The 14,289-nt window shown below is 42.0% G+C and overlaps 4 protein-coding genes and 1 non-coding gene across 5 annotated transcripts; 2 read left to right on the forward strand and 3 right to left on the reverse strand.

Annotated features, from left to right (window-relative positions):
* Positions 1 to 1,315: 1,315 nt before the first annotated feature.
* BMS1 (GTPase BMS1) lies at positions 1,316 to 4,600 on the forward strand (the record flags this gene model as incomplete). The annotated part of the gene is made up of 1 exon (XM_018880329.1): positions 1,316 to 4,600. One exon carries the CDS (start codon positions 1,316 to 1,318, stop codon positions 4,598 to 4,600), a length of 3,285 nt encoding a protein of 1,094 aa, XP_018738158.1.
* A 77-nt stretch (positions 4,601 to 4,677) lies between these two features.
* Positions 4,678 to 6,558, reverse strand: VPH1 (H(+)-transporting V0 sector ATPase subunit a; the record flags this gene model as incomplete). Its single annotated transcript, XM_018880331.1, has 1 exon — positions 4,678 to 6,558. The coding sequence occupies one exon, from the start codon at positions 6,556 to 6,558 to the stop codon at positions 4,678 to 4,680; it is 1,881 nt and encodes a 626-aa protein (XP_018738159.1).
* A 1,336-nt stretch (positions 6,559 to 7,894) lies between these two features.
* Positions 7,895 to 7,968, reverse strand: AWJ20_3321 (the record flags this gene model as incomplete). The annotated part of the gene is made up of 1 exon: positions 7,895 to 7,968. It is a non-coding gene; the product is annotated as a tRNA-Ile (tRNA).
* A 786-nt stretch (positions 7,969 to 8,754) lies between these two features.
* Positions 8,755 to 11,616, forward strand: STB6 (Stb6p; the record flags this gene model as incomplete). Its single annotated transcript, XM_018880332.1, has 1 exon — positions 8,755 to 11,616. One exon carries the CDS (start codon positions 8,755 to 8,757, stop codon positions 11,614 to 11,616), a length of 2,862 nt encoding a protein of 953 aa, XP_018738160.1.
* Positions 11,617 to 11,668: 52 nt separating this feature from the next.
* On the reverse strand, positions 11,669 to 14,101 carry SPT10 (Spt10p; the record flags this gene model as incomplete). Its single annotated transcript, XM_018880333.1, has 1 exon — positions 11,669 to 14,101. One exon carries the CDS (start codon positions 14,099 to 14,101, stop codon positions 11,669 to 11,671), a length of 2,433 nt encoding a protein of 810 aa, XP_018738161.1.
* Between the last annotated feature and the right edge of the window lie 188 nt (positions 14,102 to 14,289).

Below are 14,289 nucleotides of genomic sequence, written 5' to 3' on the forward strand. Positions count from 1 at the left end.
ACCCCAGACCAACGCGTTTGTCTACAAACCAAGCTAGGGTTAAAAGTGAGTTGGGACCTTTCATCAAAGTGATCGGCATGTTCAAATACCAGTTGAGCTTTCTGTTCTGCAGGGTAGTAGTAAAAATTTGTTTTGCTTTGACTTTTATATCTGCTTAATGTTCCTCTCATTCCCAATTTATGGGACCCATATAGTGCAAGTACTCATCTTGAAGCTCTTGAAAAGGAGAATTTGGCTAATATTTAATTTACTGATTTGATTTTTTCTTCTGGTTCGAAGGGCAGGTTATCGATGTTTTGCAGGATGTATTCTTACTTTCTAATATTTGAATTGTTGTCTTGTTAGTTATTTTGCCGTATCCATGTCAGTACTTATCCAATATGGCTTGTCAAATATTGCTGTGATCCTGTGGTCAAGGGACAGAATTGTATATTAATGCATAATCTTGGTGACCTGTGATCTTTTACGAAATATATATACCCTTGCCTCAACGATTGTCATTTTGACTATCCAGGGATTTTTGTGGGGCTATGTGTGCTGCCGGCTGAAAGTAGATGCTACCCTTACTAGTCCCAACTTACATTTCTAGCATTTATAGCAAGCATTTTCTCCTGTCCGAATAAGCCGGGAATTGGATTTTCCTATTAATCCGTGATGTGCAAGGCGATGTCATCCCTACCCCTGATTTTTCTGTTCTAAGTAACGGTATTGGCAAGTAGTATGAAACTTGAAACTCTGAGGCCGCTAGCCATCACATTGCTTAAATAATACATAGATATTCCACGCTTGAAAGCCTCTATAACTCTGCGTCCAGCTGTCGGTATCAATCAACTGACCAATCTCATAGAATGGTATCTGATGATACATAGATAGCAGAAACAATAATAGATGCACGTCCCCTGCATTGGCGCGCAAGGACTAGCGCGGCACCAGGCTGGGAGCTATCAGGAACCCTAACAACCAAATAATATATTTTTTCATGTAGATCATTTTACATAGGAGATAGAGTCTTCGGTTCCTATCAGCTGTCGAGTTTTTCTTATTAGAAGTCACGACTAGTATGGAGAAACAGACTAATAAGACCCACCGTTCTGGTGGGAAGGACCAGAATTCAAAAAAGAAAAAGCTTCATGTGAATGGTTATAATGCCAAAGCATTTGCAGTTGCAGCTCCTGGTAGACTGGAGAGACAGGCAAGAAGATCACACGATGTAAGTTTGAATTGATTTAACCAGGCTCGAAATAAGAGCTGAAATCCCCGAAATAGTCTAATAGTCTAACGAATGTAGGTCAAAGAAAAGAAATTTCATGTTCCGATGGTGGACAGGACACCCGATGAACCCCCTCCTGTAATTGTAGCCGTTGTGGGCCCACCTGGAACGGGCAAAACTACTCTTATCAAAAGTTTGGTCAGAAGATTCACCAAACACACTCTCTCCGAAATCAAGGGTCCCATTACAGTGGTCTCTGGTAAAAGGAGACGACTGACATTTCTAGAGTGCACAAATGATTTAAACTCGATGATTGACATTGCCAAGGTAGCCGACCTGATCTTGTTAATGATCGATGGAAACTTCGGTTTGGAAATGGAAACGATGGAATTTTTAAATATTTTGGCGCCCCATGGATTTCCAAGAATATTGGGTGTGACTACCCATTTGGATTTGTTCAAGAGTGTTAGCACGATGAGAGCTTCCAAAAAAGCCCTCAAGCATAGATTTTGGACTGAGGTGTACCAGGGTGCTAAGCTTTTTTATCTTTCAGGGGTAATCAATGGAAGGTACCCTGATAGGGAAATTCTTAATTTGGCAAGGTTTATCTCTGTCATGAAATTCAGACCTTTGAAGTGGAGAAACGAGCACCCCTACTTGGTTTGTGACCGAGTAGTTGATATTACTCATCCCTCTTTGATCGAAGAAAACTCAAAAGTAGACAGAAAGGTAACTCTGTATGGTTATGTTCATGGAACACCACTACCATATCTCAACGCTCGTGTTCATATTCCTGGAATTGGAGACTTGACTGCGAAAGAAGTAGAGAGGCTACCTGATCCTTGCCCTACTCCGTTCGCAGTGAAACAAGAGGAGCAAAACTCTGCGGGTCCCAAACGTCGAAGACGTTTGGATGATAAAATGAAGTTGATCTATGCTCCTATGAGTGACGTTGGAGGTGTTCTGATAGATAAGGATGCGGTTTACATTGATGTGGGTAAGGAGAGCTTTATCCCTGGCCAGGAACAAGGTGTGGGTGAGCGGCTAGTAACTGGGCTACAAAATGCTAAGAGCACTTTGGGCGAAGTCTCTGAATCTTCCGGAATTCAACTTTTCAGTAGTGGTGAAGTTTTTGATGAACTTGCTGGAGACGACGGCGAAGATGAGGAAGAAAGAGAAGGAGCGGATCAGGGTCGAACACATCTTCGAAGCGGTAAATCTGTCGGAGGTTCAATTTCTAATTCACTCGATAATGATGATGGTGATGATGCCGATGAGGACGGGGATGAGAACCCAGAAGATGATGATTTCGATGATTCTGTTCATTTTGAAAAAAGATACAATGATAATGGAGAGCAATCCGAGGACTTTGCATTTGCTGATAGTGATTCTGATCTTGGAGATTTTGAAGATGACGAAGATTCCCCTGAATTGAGGTGGAAATCTAATCTTTCTCGGAATGCTACCGATGAATTTCGGAAAAATAGCAGACGATTCAACATAAACAAACTGTTATATCTGGATAATATCAGCCCGGAAGATGTAATTAAGAGGTGGACTGGGGTGGATGAAGAAGAAGAAATAGAGGAGAGTATTGAGGACGACGAAGAGGATTTCTTCACTCAAAAGAAATCGCTTCAATATTCAATTGAAGACGACAGTCAGGCGGAGTGTAACGTAGATGAAATAGTGAAGAAATGGACTAATCCTGAATCGTTTACGGAGATTTCTCATGTATTTTATGTTGCTCCCAAAATGCCAGGTGTTGGAGGTGAAGCTGAGAGTGATGAAGAAGTGTTTGGTGACTTCGAGGATTTAGAAGATGGAGAGGATAATGACAACACAAAAAACAGGGAAGAACACAATGCACAAGTAGAGACAAAAGAGGATGCAAGCGAGGATGAGGGAGATTCAACTTCTGAAAATGATGATGGAACTATGATCTCGAAAGACAAAACTGTGGCTGAGCTGAGAGCCGAGAATGCTGCTAAAAAGGAGAAGCTTCGTCTTCAAATTGAGGAGCAAGACAATGAAGATCGCGAATTTGGAGCGGAAGATCCCGAAGGTGAGAATGAGACCTGGCATGATCTAGAGAAAGCCAAGATAGCCAAGCAGTTAGAGATAAACAGAGCGGAATTTGATCAGATGGATCCAACTACTCGTGATCGCGTTGAGGGTTTCCGTGCAGGCGCCTATGTTCGAATTGTGTTTGATGGTATACCGTGTGAATTTATTGAGAATTTTGATCCCATTTATCCCGTGCTTATTGGTGGACTTCTAACCAACGAGGAGAGGTTTGGATTTTCTCAAGTTCGTATAAAGCGGCACAGATGGTATAAGAAAATTCTGAAGACGAATGATCCAATTATTGTATCTCTTGGATGGAGAAGATTCCAGACCATTCCAATGTATACTACCTCAGACTCGAGAACAAGAAACAGAATGTTGAAGTATACTCCAGAGCATATGCATTGCACAGCTACATTTTATGGACCCTTGGTTTCGCCTAATACTGGCTTTTGTGCGGTTACATCTGTGGCTAGTAAGGATGCGACTGCCAACTTCAGGATCTGTGCCACTGGTACCGTGATGGAAGTGGATCAAACTGTTGAAGTCGTAAAGAAGCTCAAACTTGTTGGCTATCCATACAAAATTTTTAAGAACACTGCGTTCATTAAAGATATGTTTACCTCCGCATTAGAAGTTGCAAAGTTTGAAGGTGCCTCCATTAAGACGGTTTCAGGCGTAAGGGGGCAAATCAAACGGGCCTTGTCCAAGCCTGAGGGCCATTTCAGAGCGACATTTGAAGACAAGGTGCTTATGAGTGATATTATTATTCTACGTGCTTGGTATCAGATACTCCCTCGCAAGTTTTATAATCCTGTTACCTCACTTCTTCTACAGGATAAGGTGAATTGGTCGGGAATGAGGCTAACAGGCCAAGTGCGTGCTGATATGGGAATCGAGCTGACCAATAATCCCAACTCACAATATGGTAAGATTGAAAGGGCTACTAGGCGTTTCAATTCTTTGAAGGTTCCAAAGGCAATTCAATCTAACTTGCCCTTCAAATCTCAAATCCATGCCATGAAGCCACAAAAGAAAGAGACCTACCTGCAGAAGCGTGCAGTTGTCTTGAACGGCGAGGAGAAGAAGGCTCGTGACTTGATGGTGAAAGTCATGACCTTGCGTAACGAAAAAGAAGCGAAGCGTAGTGCTAAGAAGAAGGAGCAAAGAGAGCAATATGTCAAGAAACTTGCCAAAAACGAGGAAAAGCGTGCTGATAGGGAACGACGGGAAAAGAAGGAATATTTCCGTAAAGAAGGTAGAAAGCGTTCAGCATCGGAGGCTCAATCAGCATCTGGAAGTTCCAAAAGAACAAAACATTGAACTGTATCATGTATTATTTAATAGATCCTGCATTTATATCATCAATACTATATACTTCCACCTTGGAGTATGAGTATCTATAAGTCTTCCCTATCAAGATCCTTAAATGAAAATGGCTTATATGCGTAGCCCTCTCCTTCGAAATACTTTGACATGGCTTCGACCCAATGCAATCTGAGTGAATGCAACATTGCACTGGTACCTTCCATACAGACTAGAACAACTACAGTGGCTACAAACCACATGCCAAAAAGCCCTACTGTTATGAGAATTCCGCTCACTCCTGTGGTACCGAATGCGTTCTGAATGGTCATAGTCCATAATACCGATGACAGTTGGTTGTGAGCAAGGCTCAAAGCCCATAGTCTCAAATATGAGGCGGTATGTGACACGCAATTCAAGCAAAATTCAATGGTATGAATAACTTGATGGATCATCACCTCCCCAAACTCAAATTTCTCGTGGTGTTCATCTATATCCTGAATCATCATTAAATCACCCGCCTCTTCTTCCATGTCTAGAATGTCACCCGCCTGAGACTGATGATGAATATTTTGATATCCTTGAGCTTGAGCCTCATTGTTTTCCTTCCTAAGCCAGAGTGGTTTCAGCAATAACAGCCACGGAACACAAACAAATGCAATAAGCAGCAAAACCTTTTGTACAAATGCTTGTCCAGGAAACAGCTGTGCCTCAATATAACCAGGAGAGAGAAACATATTTATGAGCATATTGAGCAGACCAGGGGCAGGTTTATCAATTGCAATCCAGTCAACACTCCACTTGTATATGATAGTGATTGATAAATATCCAAATATGCTTTGCATGAAAAGCAAGCCCGGAATGAAGTTACCAATCACATCAATCCTAGACTTGAAATACTTATAGTTCACATAAGAGAAGCATAAACTATAAGTCATATGCATAAAACCCATTAGTATGGATAGTTTCATCTTGTAAGAATTGGTGAAAAGAAGGTTGTTTTCTGTTCCATGCCATGCCCAGTCTAATCCAAATGGATACACTCCAGACTGCGTTGCTGTTACAGACTCGCCTTCTTGCCAACTTTTCTCTGGCCATTTCCACCCAGAGTTGAATAACGTCATAGACTTGGAAAAAATATCATTATATAACAATCCGGTATATATCGAAAATATACCCATGAGAAGTAAGACATATCTTCCTCCATACGCCATATCAAAGATTTCGTCTCTGACCATTTTACCAATCTTTTTCTCATTCAAAACTAAAGTAGCAGCTGCACAGGTAAGAATAATTCCGTGGCCAACATCACCAAACATAATAGCAAACATAAATGGGAAGGTAATAACGGTGGCTAAACCAGGATTTACTTCTTGATAAGTAGCCACACCATAGACGTCTACAATTGCTTGAAATGCAGCTGTAAATTTATTTGTCCTATGAAATGTAGGTGGCGTTCTATTCGTTTGAAGTTCATTCATAACCGATGATACATGAGAATTGGCTTCTGACTGTAATCTACCATCACCACTACCTCGTCCAGCAATGGCTCTTAAAAAAGCCTGAATCCTGGGCAGATCGTCTTTTGGAAGCCAGCCCTCAGCAATTAGACACCTTCTCGTCTGATCATAATTGAATAAATTTAAAGTGGAATAGATGGCCTTTTCCCTTTTGACTACAATTTTCCAATAGGGAAGATCCTGAGCTACTACTTGCAGCTCAGTACTTAAAGCAATACCCGTACTATCAATAACTGTGCTGAGCTCATCAATTTGATTATTTACAATCTGAACTTGTTCTCTTCGCAAGCTGAACGATTCATCAATCTGATATAGAGTAGCATCCAGCGATTCAGCTATTCGTCGAATTTTGGCCAAGATTTGGTCACCATGCCCAAAAACAATAAACATGTCCTTCAAAACTTCCTTTTTAGTAGAATGGTCTTGTAATGGCTCTTCAATTGGAAAGTGGTTCATGAATAAATTGCCCCGAAGAGCCCTCCAAAGAATGCGTTGCATAGCACCAATTTTAGCCCTCGGAACTACTCCAGCAATGCACTGAATATTGAATGCTTGCATATTTGTTACAGTAGGCAGACCCCTTCCTTCTTCAGCAAGAATAGAAGTTTGTTCATGCTGTTGGTTCAATAGAGGGGCATCGTCATCTTCGTCATCACTAATGTCGAACCCATCGTCATTGTTTCCTCTCCCAATTCCCCCAACTATATCTAGAGATGTCCTGATTTCTTGAGCATCTTTGTTGGCTCGATCAAAAAACTGCCCGCTTCCCAACAAAACATGTCTCTTTTCTAAAAGCTGAGATCTTTTTAGTAGTAGATTATCATATGCTTCCGTAAGGTGCTGTACTCGAGACTCATGTGTGTTTAGTCGCTCTATGATCGCATCAATCTCACTAGCATTAGGGAAAAATATATCCGAATTTTCCTCTTCTCCTTCTGCTACCTCCGGTATTTCAATTACTGGAATCCCAATTGAGTGTTCTTCGGCTTCTTTTATGAAGTATCTCAACTGTCTTTCTACACTATCCAGTCGTCTCACTTCCTTGACAAATGATCTTTGAAATGCTGATACATTCGAGTTCAACTAGATAACGCTCGTTAGCCACCGTACACTGTTAAAGTTTATCTGGTATAGTCTTTGTAGCGTTCTCAGAATGCTAAAACACACTAACACAACTTTTATTCTCAACCACCTCAATCACATCTTACTTACGTCACGAAACTGTATGACAGACTGTCGCCCTAGCATTGCCACCACATCTCGACTGATTTCAGTAGCAATATATAATTGCACCAAAGACATCTCCGCTGAGCCTACGGAAGCTTGTTAGTTGTCCGTTAAACATTTGTAGCCCATCTCATTAATTTACAAGCACACTTACGGAAGATGGCTTCCCTCGTTGGCTCCATATAAAATGGTTCTCTGTCCTATTCCCTACTACAGAGTTCTAAATAGAGTGAGCTATGTAACTATGCAGCCAGCTTAAGATTTAGGATTCAATCGCTCTTGAACGTCTCTCACTACCTGTAGTCAGGCGATGAGTAGACAATCTATTGATAGGCGGTAGTAGGTGGCATTTGTTTCACGTTACAGTAACTAAATGTGGTTAGGGGCATGAGGCGCATTATTAGATAAGATAACAGGATCCTGTCGAAAACAGGTGGGTTGCAGCTTAATAGAGTTCCCACCCATATAACCCCAGACTTATATTATAGATAATATCGAACATTTTGACTAGCCGTAACATCACTCTATACTGTCCTCCGCTTAAAGGAGCGGATTTAAAAAAAATTGGTCCCTGGCGGGATCGAACCGCCGATCCCCGCGTTATTAGCACGGTGCCTTAACCAACTGGGCCAAGGAACCAAGAATCTTGAACCCCGATCTTCTAGCTCCTATTTGTGAGATATTTCTTTTAGAATAAGGAAATTCCCGCCCAGGATTACAGGGTACTTACAGGTAGGGATATCATGGCGTAGAGAGTATATGGTGCTTGTCTCATCCTTCTCTTTGAGTTGATTTTCCTTACCAGATTTATTAACATCTGATTAGGTGATTCCTTGATGCCCTGCATTATGCCTGAAATCAGGCAAGAAAGAGAGCAGTCTTGCTGTGATATATGGATGATGGGATATGTAATTCTGTCAAAATTAAGCTACCGTGTATAGAACAGGACTTCACACATACTATTACTAATATTCCTTTTTCGTATTATTAAAAATGAACAACTTATGATCGGGGAGATAAGCTATCAATGTTTGTATGGAAATCATCGAACTGCATAGGTTATAGTATTGGAATTTATTCATAATATATCACTATGATAACCTATCGTTATGAGAACGGACGGTCGAGGCAATAAAGGCAATAAACAGTCTCATATTTCGTCATAGCTTGTGAGCAGCTGCCGACACAAATCTATTTGGCTGATACGAGCTAATCCGGTGGGTATGCATGGTAAGCGAGGGGTAGTGCGGCTCGTTGATTAACCAGAACCATATAGTTTAGCACGGGATTGTTTTGAACGTTCCAGATAATTAATCGCCCTTCGCTGTCTTTAATCCAGAGTGTGACATAACTTGTGGAGAGCGACTGATCAGGGTATCAGGGTTTTTGGTTACTCATTGAAACGGGTCACCGCTTTGTTTCAACATGGAACCAGGCTATGCCTATATTAAAGAAAGGATATCCCCCATATACCACGCATCACCATCCAAAACTACAGTATCCCTACCATTGCTCGCTAAGAAGTTACCAGCAACTGTTCTCTCTGGACTAAGAAAAGACGGGGAAGTTAAGGGAAAGGAGAAAAGCCTTTCGGAAAAGCATTATGGAGACACGAGATCAACTAGCTCTCCGAATGACCCGACCAGTTTAACAAATTACGGGGCGGTTAACGGTTTCACCGGATCTGAAATTTTGTCCAGATCGGTATCAGCAACTCATATCAAAGATTTTGATGTAGATACTAGTGCTCCAAATCAAGATGCTGACTCTGGTCCTGAGATCGGTTCAAATGCAAATGACTTAGTCATGTCAAAGAACAGCTTGAGTCAAGATGGCACAAGCTTATCAACATCTGCGAACAGTCCAAATTCAACATATCTTACAACACCGGTATCAACTTCATTAAATACAAGCTCGAACGCTTCTAGTGGCAAAGGGAATCTTTCAAAAAGTAGGACAAGAAACTCCAGATCACTGTCACCGACTTTAGTAGTCTCTTCAAACGGCCAATTGCTTACAAATCTGTCTACGAATTACAATTCCAAAGCATCCACAAAAAACTCCAATGCGGACAAAGTCCGTTATATAATGGTCGATACAACGACAGTATCTCGGCTAGTCAACGAGCCAGGGTGTAAACTGGTCGAGTCTTCAATCGAATTAGAGGGTTATGAGGTATATATTGTTGAGCAATGGGCTTGTGAGAGGAAGCTTAATGCATCGATTACAAGTTACACTGGAAATACGGCACACAAAATTAGGGCAAGTGTCCTATCTTTACCAAAGGACACAAATATGTGGTCAGACGTGATTAGAGCTCATTTTGATGAGCTTTTCAAGTTGCATTTGAGACCAAAGGAGACGGGTCATGGACTTTTGTTTGTATCAAACTTGTCAAGTTTTCCATCGAATTTGAATATTGTTCCTGTGCCAGATGGAGACATAAGCAAAGCAACCGATTATTTTGATGTAAATGAAGATTTGCGGAGGACAGGATGTGGTGGTAGGTTGGTTCTCACTATTGGCGCGCCCCCTGATTCGTGTTCTGACAAGTTCAAACAGTTGTTCAAGACTCATGACAAAGTACCAATAATGTTTGCCGTTCGCGAGTTAGTGACTTTGGTTCAGATTGGCTTGTATTATTGCAATTTACTTGAGCCACAACTGGTAGATGGCCTTTTGTGTAATGCATCCGTTCGTGCAATCTCTAATTGGTGGGATGAGATGGGCAAAATGCGATATCGGGCTTATCCAAAAGACGGAATGCTCGGGCCTACGACGGTATCGGCAATTATTGGTTTTATTACAGGAATTAGAAGTAGACTTGCGTCGCTGAATTACAAACCACCCAAAGATCCATTTGATGCTGAGGAGTTTATTACGTGTATTAAGCAATTTCAGAAGCATGAGAGACTGCCAAGAACATCGAGGTTGGATATCGAAACTATTCGGAGGTTATACAGTTTGACTAGTAGTAAAGGTACAAATTCCGATTTGTTTGGAATTGTTAAAAGTACTATGAAGGAGGTGTCGGGTAAACAGGTCCAAAATGTTGCGGATGCAGAAGTTCTTGATATTGAACGATTGCTGAATCATTTACAGGGCCGACGTGCACGCTACCTGTGGCTTGGGAAGGGCCATATGAGGACAATAATGTCTGGTGGTACATCAACAACGGGGATACCGCTCGAAGCATTGACTGTATCCGAAATTAGTAGCTCTAACTTGGATATAAAAAAAGCTATGAGATCAGTGCGGAAGCCTACACAGGTACGATATCGAGTCAACGGAACTAGATCAAATGTGTCCTTGGATAATGAAAATTATGAGGACGAGCAACACAATTTCAAGCCTCCAGCAACTTTGACTGAAGAACAACAGCCATGGCTGTATGAAAATACGGGCAAGCAACGCTCTGCCGCAAGTTCGAAGAGATCACATCGATTTAGAAAATACCTTAGCGTGTCTGGCAATAGTACGACTAGCAGTGCCATCACACCTGTAGATAGCTCTTTTCGTTCCCCTTATTCTACATCTGACGAAGATTTGGCTACCGGTAACTATGAATCTAGTGAGGATGAAGGTGATGTCGCTCCTACCGAAAGTGATCATCTCGACAAAAGTCAGGAAGTGAAGGATGATAGTAGAATATGTCAATTTGATACAGATGGACTGATCTGCTGCCAACAAGCTCATGATGATTGTTCCTTAGGTAAATTCGTCGATAATGATGAAAAAAAGATGGATAGATATAACCTTAGGAGGACACAAAGTTTCAGTATTGTTGAAGAGGTTGTACTTAAGTGGAAATTCGACAGACCAGCTCCAAAGCTTGCAAAAACGTACCTTTCCGCCATGAGGACCAGGCAAAAGCTTGTAGGTGAGGTCTCTCTTTTGGGTGATATTTCACATATGTATGACCAGAAAATCAAGTCGATGAGTCTATTCTTGAATAAAGACAAGATTCTCGTTAATGGCTTGAATAGTCGTGTGCAAGGGGTGATGGAAAAGGAAATAAATGTCAAAAATCTGATTAATGACGTTGATGCACTTGTAGCAAGGCTGCATTACGAGAGTAGGATGCTGACATCTAAGCTACGAGATGTTGAGGAATCAGTTGACGCATTTGCATTGAGAGTTCTTGAATTGGAGTCCAGGATTGATCGCATGGACAAGACGAAAAAGGAGTATCTCGGAGATATACCCCAGGAGTATGGATATACAGAGTCGCTCCTGAAGAGATATCTGGGCTGGCTACCTCCTTTACAGAAGTACCTGACTCCTTAAGTATAATTTTTATTGGCATTAATATAACACGAGATTAAATATATAGTTCTCCTTATGCTCTATGCAAAGTAAACATATTGGTTCCATCCTCATCCCCGCTATTCTCAGTAATCAGTGCCCTAGCAATAGCAATATCCTCAGGATTCTGGTCATCAAAACTCTCCATTTGTGGATCCAAGGCAGAATTTGCGGTTTGAAAACTAGTTGTATGAGAGAAGGTCTCCGGAAATTGTTGTGAACTAATCGAAGGCAAGCGATTTTGTTGTATAGGTGGAGGTGGTCTTTGAAGAGACTGATGAGAATTAACACCATATGGAGGATTGGGATTAGCTTCACGGGAATGGCTAGACGATTGTAGTTGAGAGACATGCTGTTGAGTAGGGTCCTGAAACGGCGGAAGCCTTTGTTGATGCTGGAAATGATACGGTGGTGACGTTTGTGACTCATAATGTTGTTGATTCGTGTACTGCGAATACTGTAAACTATGCTGAACTTGTTGGAAGGCAGGTTGCTGTTGATAATGACGAAACTGTGCCCTTTGTTGCTGGTCCTGCGGCGACAACTGGGGTAATTGTGGCAGCGGCCGAGAACTATGTCCACCCATCTGTTGCTGTTGCTGCTGATCTTGTTGCTGAAATTGCTGATATTGCTGATATTGACTTTGAGGCAGCTGCTGCTGTTCCTGCTCGTCTTGCTGTCGTTGTTGCTCCTGTTGGTCCTGTTCGTGATATAGCGACCGTGTAGGTAGTTCAGTCTCCAACTGTACTTCAGATTGACGAGGCACAGAATATGTCTGTGACTGCTCTTCACTCTGTTGTTCTTCTTGCATTTCAAAATTAGAAGTGTGACCCGAAGAATCAACAGGAGAAGCCTCTGATCGTGGCTGCGAGCTCGTCGACCTTGGGCCATGTTCTACTGCCTGCGATAAAGATTTAGACTGCACCTGGGTTCGGGACTTACTTCTTGCTTGTGTCAGAGTAGGATTTCGAGCCTGCGAGCCAGAGTCAATTTGAGAAGCGCCAGTTCTCAAATCAATTTCACCTTGATTCCGTATCAGAGGATCCAGCCTAGAAGCCACTTTAATTTGCGATTTCGGTAAGGAGTCAGAATCCACAAGTGTTGCTTTTGGATCTGCCTCTTCTTTGGCTGCTAGAACCGCCTTTTTGCGCTCCAACTGTCGCTGTTGATGCGCGGTAACAACTGCAATAAGCTTCTCATCGACATCAGGACCCAGGGCCAGACCAATAGGCGTCAGTAAAGTTGCGTTAGTTCCAAGTTTTTTAGCAGCATCTGCCGGGTCGCGAAGCTGATTATTATCTGACTCAAATTGCTGATGGCTATCATTTTCATTAGGTAAAAATGAAGCAGAATTTGACGTGGAAGCGTCCGCAGAGGTTGAGACAACAGCAGCCGCAGCGGTGGCTGCAGCAATATCATCCAATCCATTAATAGATCGAACAAAATCATGATCAGGTGTTACAGAATGTCTTCTCTGGTTTGGTCTAGTAGATTCACGACACTCTGCACAATTTCGAATTGCAACTGCTACTGTATCCTTGATTCTAGTCCAATGGTAGCTTTCAGTAATTAGCGAGGTTGTTTTGTTGATACCGGCATGTGAGACTAAATGTAACTCAGTTGCTATTTGCAACTGCCTCTCAGGATCAGAAATGACTTCTCTATTCTTAAGCATCAATTTACCATCACGAAGCTTATAATGAGCAGCAGATGAGCGGAGTCTCGACTTCTCTTGTCGGTCCGACCTTGGAGGGTAGCGACCGGTCTCAAGATAAAACCTGATCTTATCAAATCTAAGTTCACCGACACTCTCGGTATCGCCATCACCCAAATCCCTTCCATATATGATTGCATCAACTGCATTTTCTAAACCTTTCAAAATACCCGCAGCTTTTATACGACCAATCCTTTTGAAATTTAGCGTTTCCCAGATTCTCCTTGCCAATACATTTGTTTCAAACACCAAATTGAAGACCGAGTAAGTATATCCCAATTTCGGTGCCCATTCTAAATAACATTCAGCTAGGGTCCTTCCGATGCCCTTCCCTCGAATTCCAGCGTTAACCAAGAAACCTGCAGTACAAATATGTGCACAGCGTCCGGGATAGTTCGGTTTGATATAAAAAGTGCCCAGGCATTCCTTCTCCCATTGGCGACGATTTTGAATAGTGGGCGCATCCCCTATCAACATCACCCCTGCAAACGATCCAAACCAATAATTCTGAAACGTATCGATATGTAACGTATCAAATAATGGGAAAGTATCACCACGCTCAATTTCCATGTTAAATTCATCGCACAAAAAGGCTAGCAACCCAATAGGCAGTTGATCCGGCGCGGTTATGGGATAAATTGTAGCAGTAGTTTCCCTATCTTTGAGCAAGACCGTGTAAGGTTCGAGGTTCGGCGTGACAACATCAGGCCGATAATGAGGGGGTTGAGTAGGGTCTTCTAACGCAGCAGGCATGTCACTAAATCATGTTAGTAATCTTGATGGTTCCCAGATAATTCTCATTCAAATTTGATGATAGTCTCGTTAAGAACTGGCACCGGCCACTGCTCGTAAGCAGTTTCCTGGATTATTCTTTTCATAATAAAGAGATAGGTTTGATTTGCTGTACAACAATATTTTCCTTCCCTGCATCTTCCCTGGAC

Source organism: Sugiyamaella lignohabitans, chromosome B (genome assembly GCF_001640025.1).
Source record: "Sugiyamaella lignohabitans strain CBS 10342 chromosome B, complete sequence".
Taxonomy (NCBI): domain Eukaryota; kingdom Fungi; phylum Ascomycota; class Dipodascomycetes; order Dipodascales; family Trichomonascaceae; genus Sugiyamaella; species Sugiyamaella lignohabitans.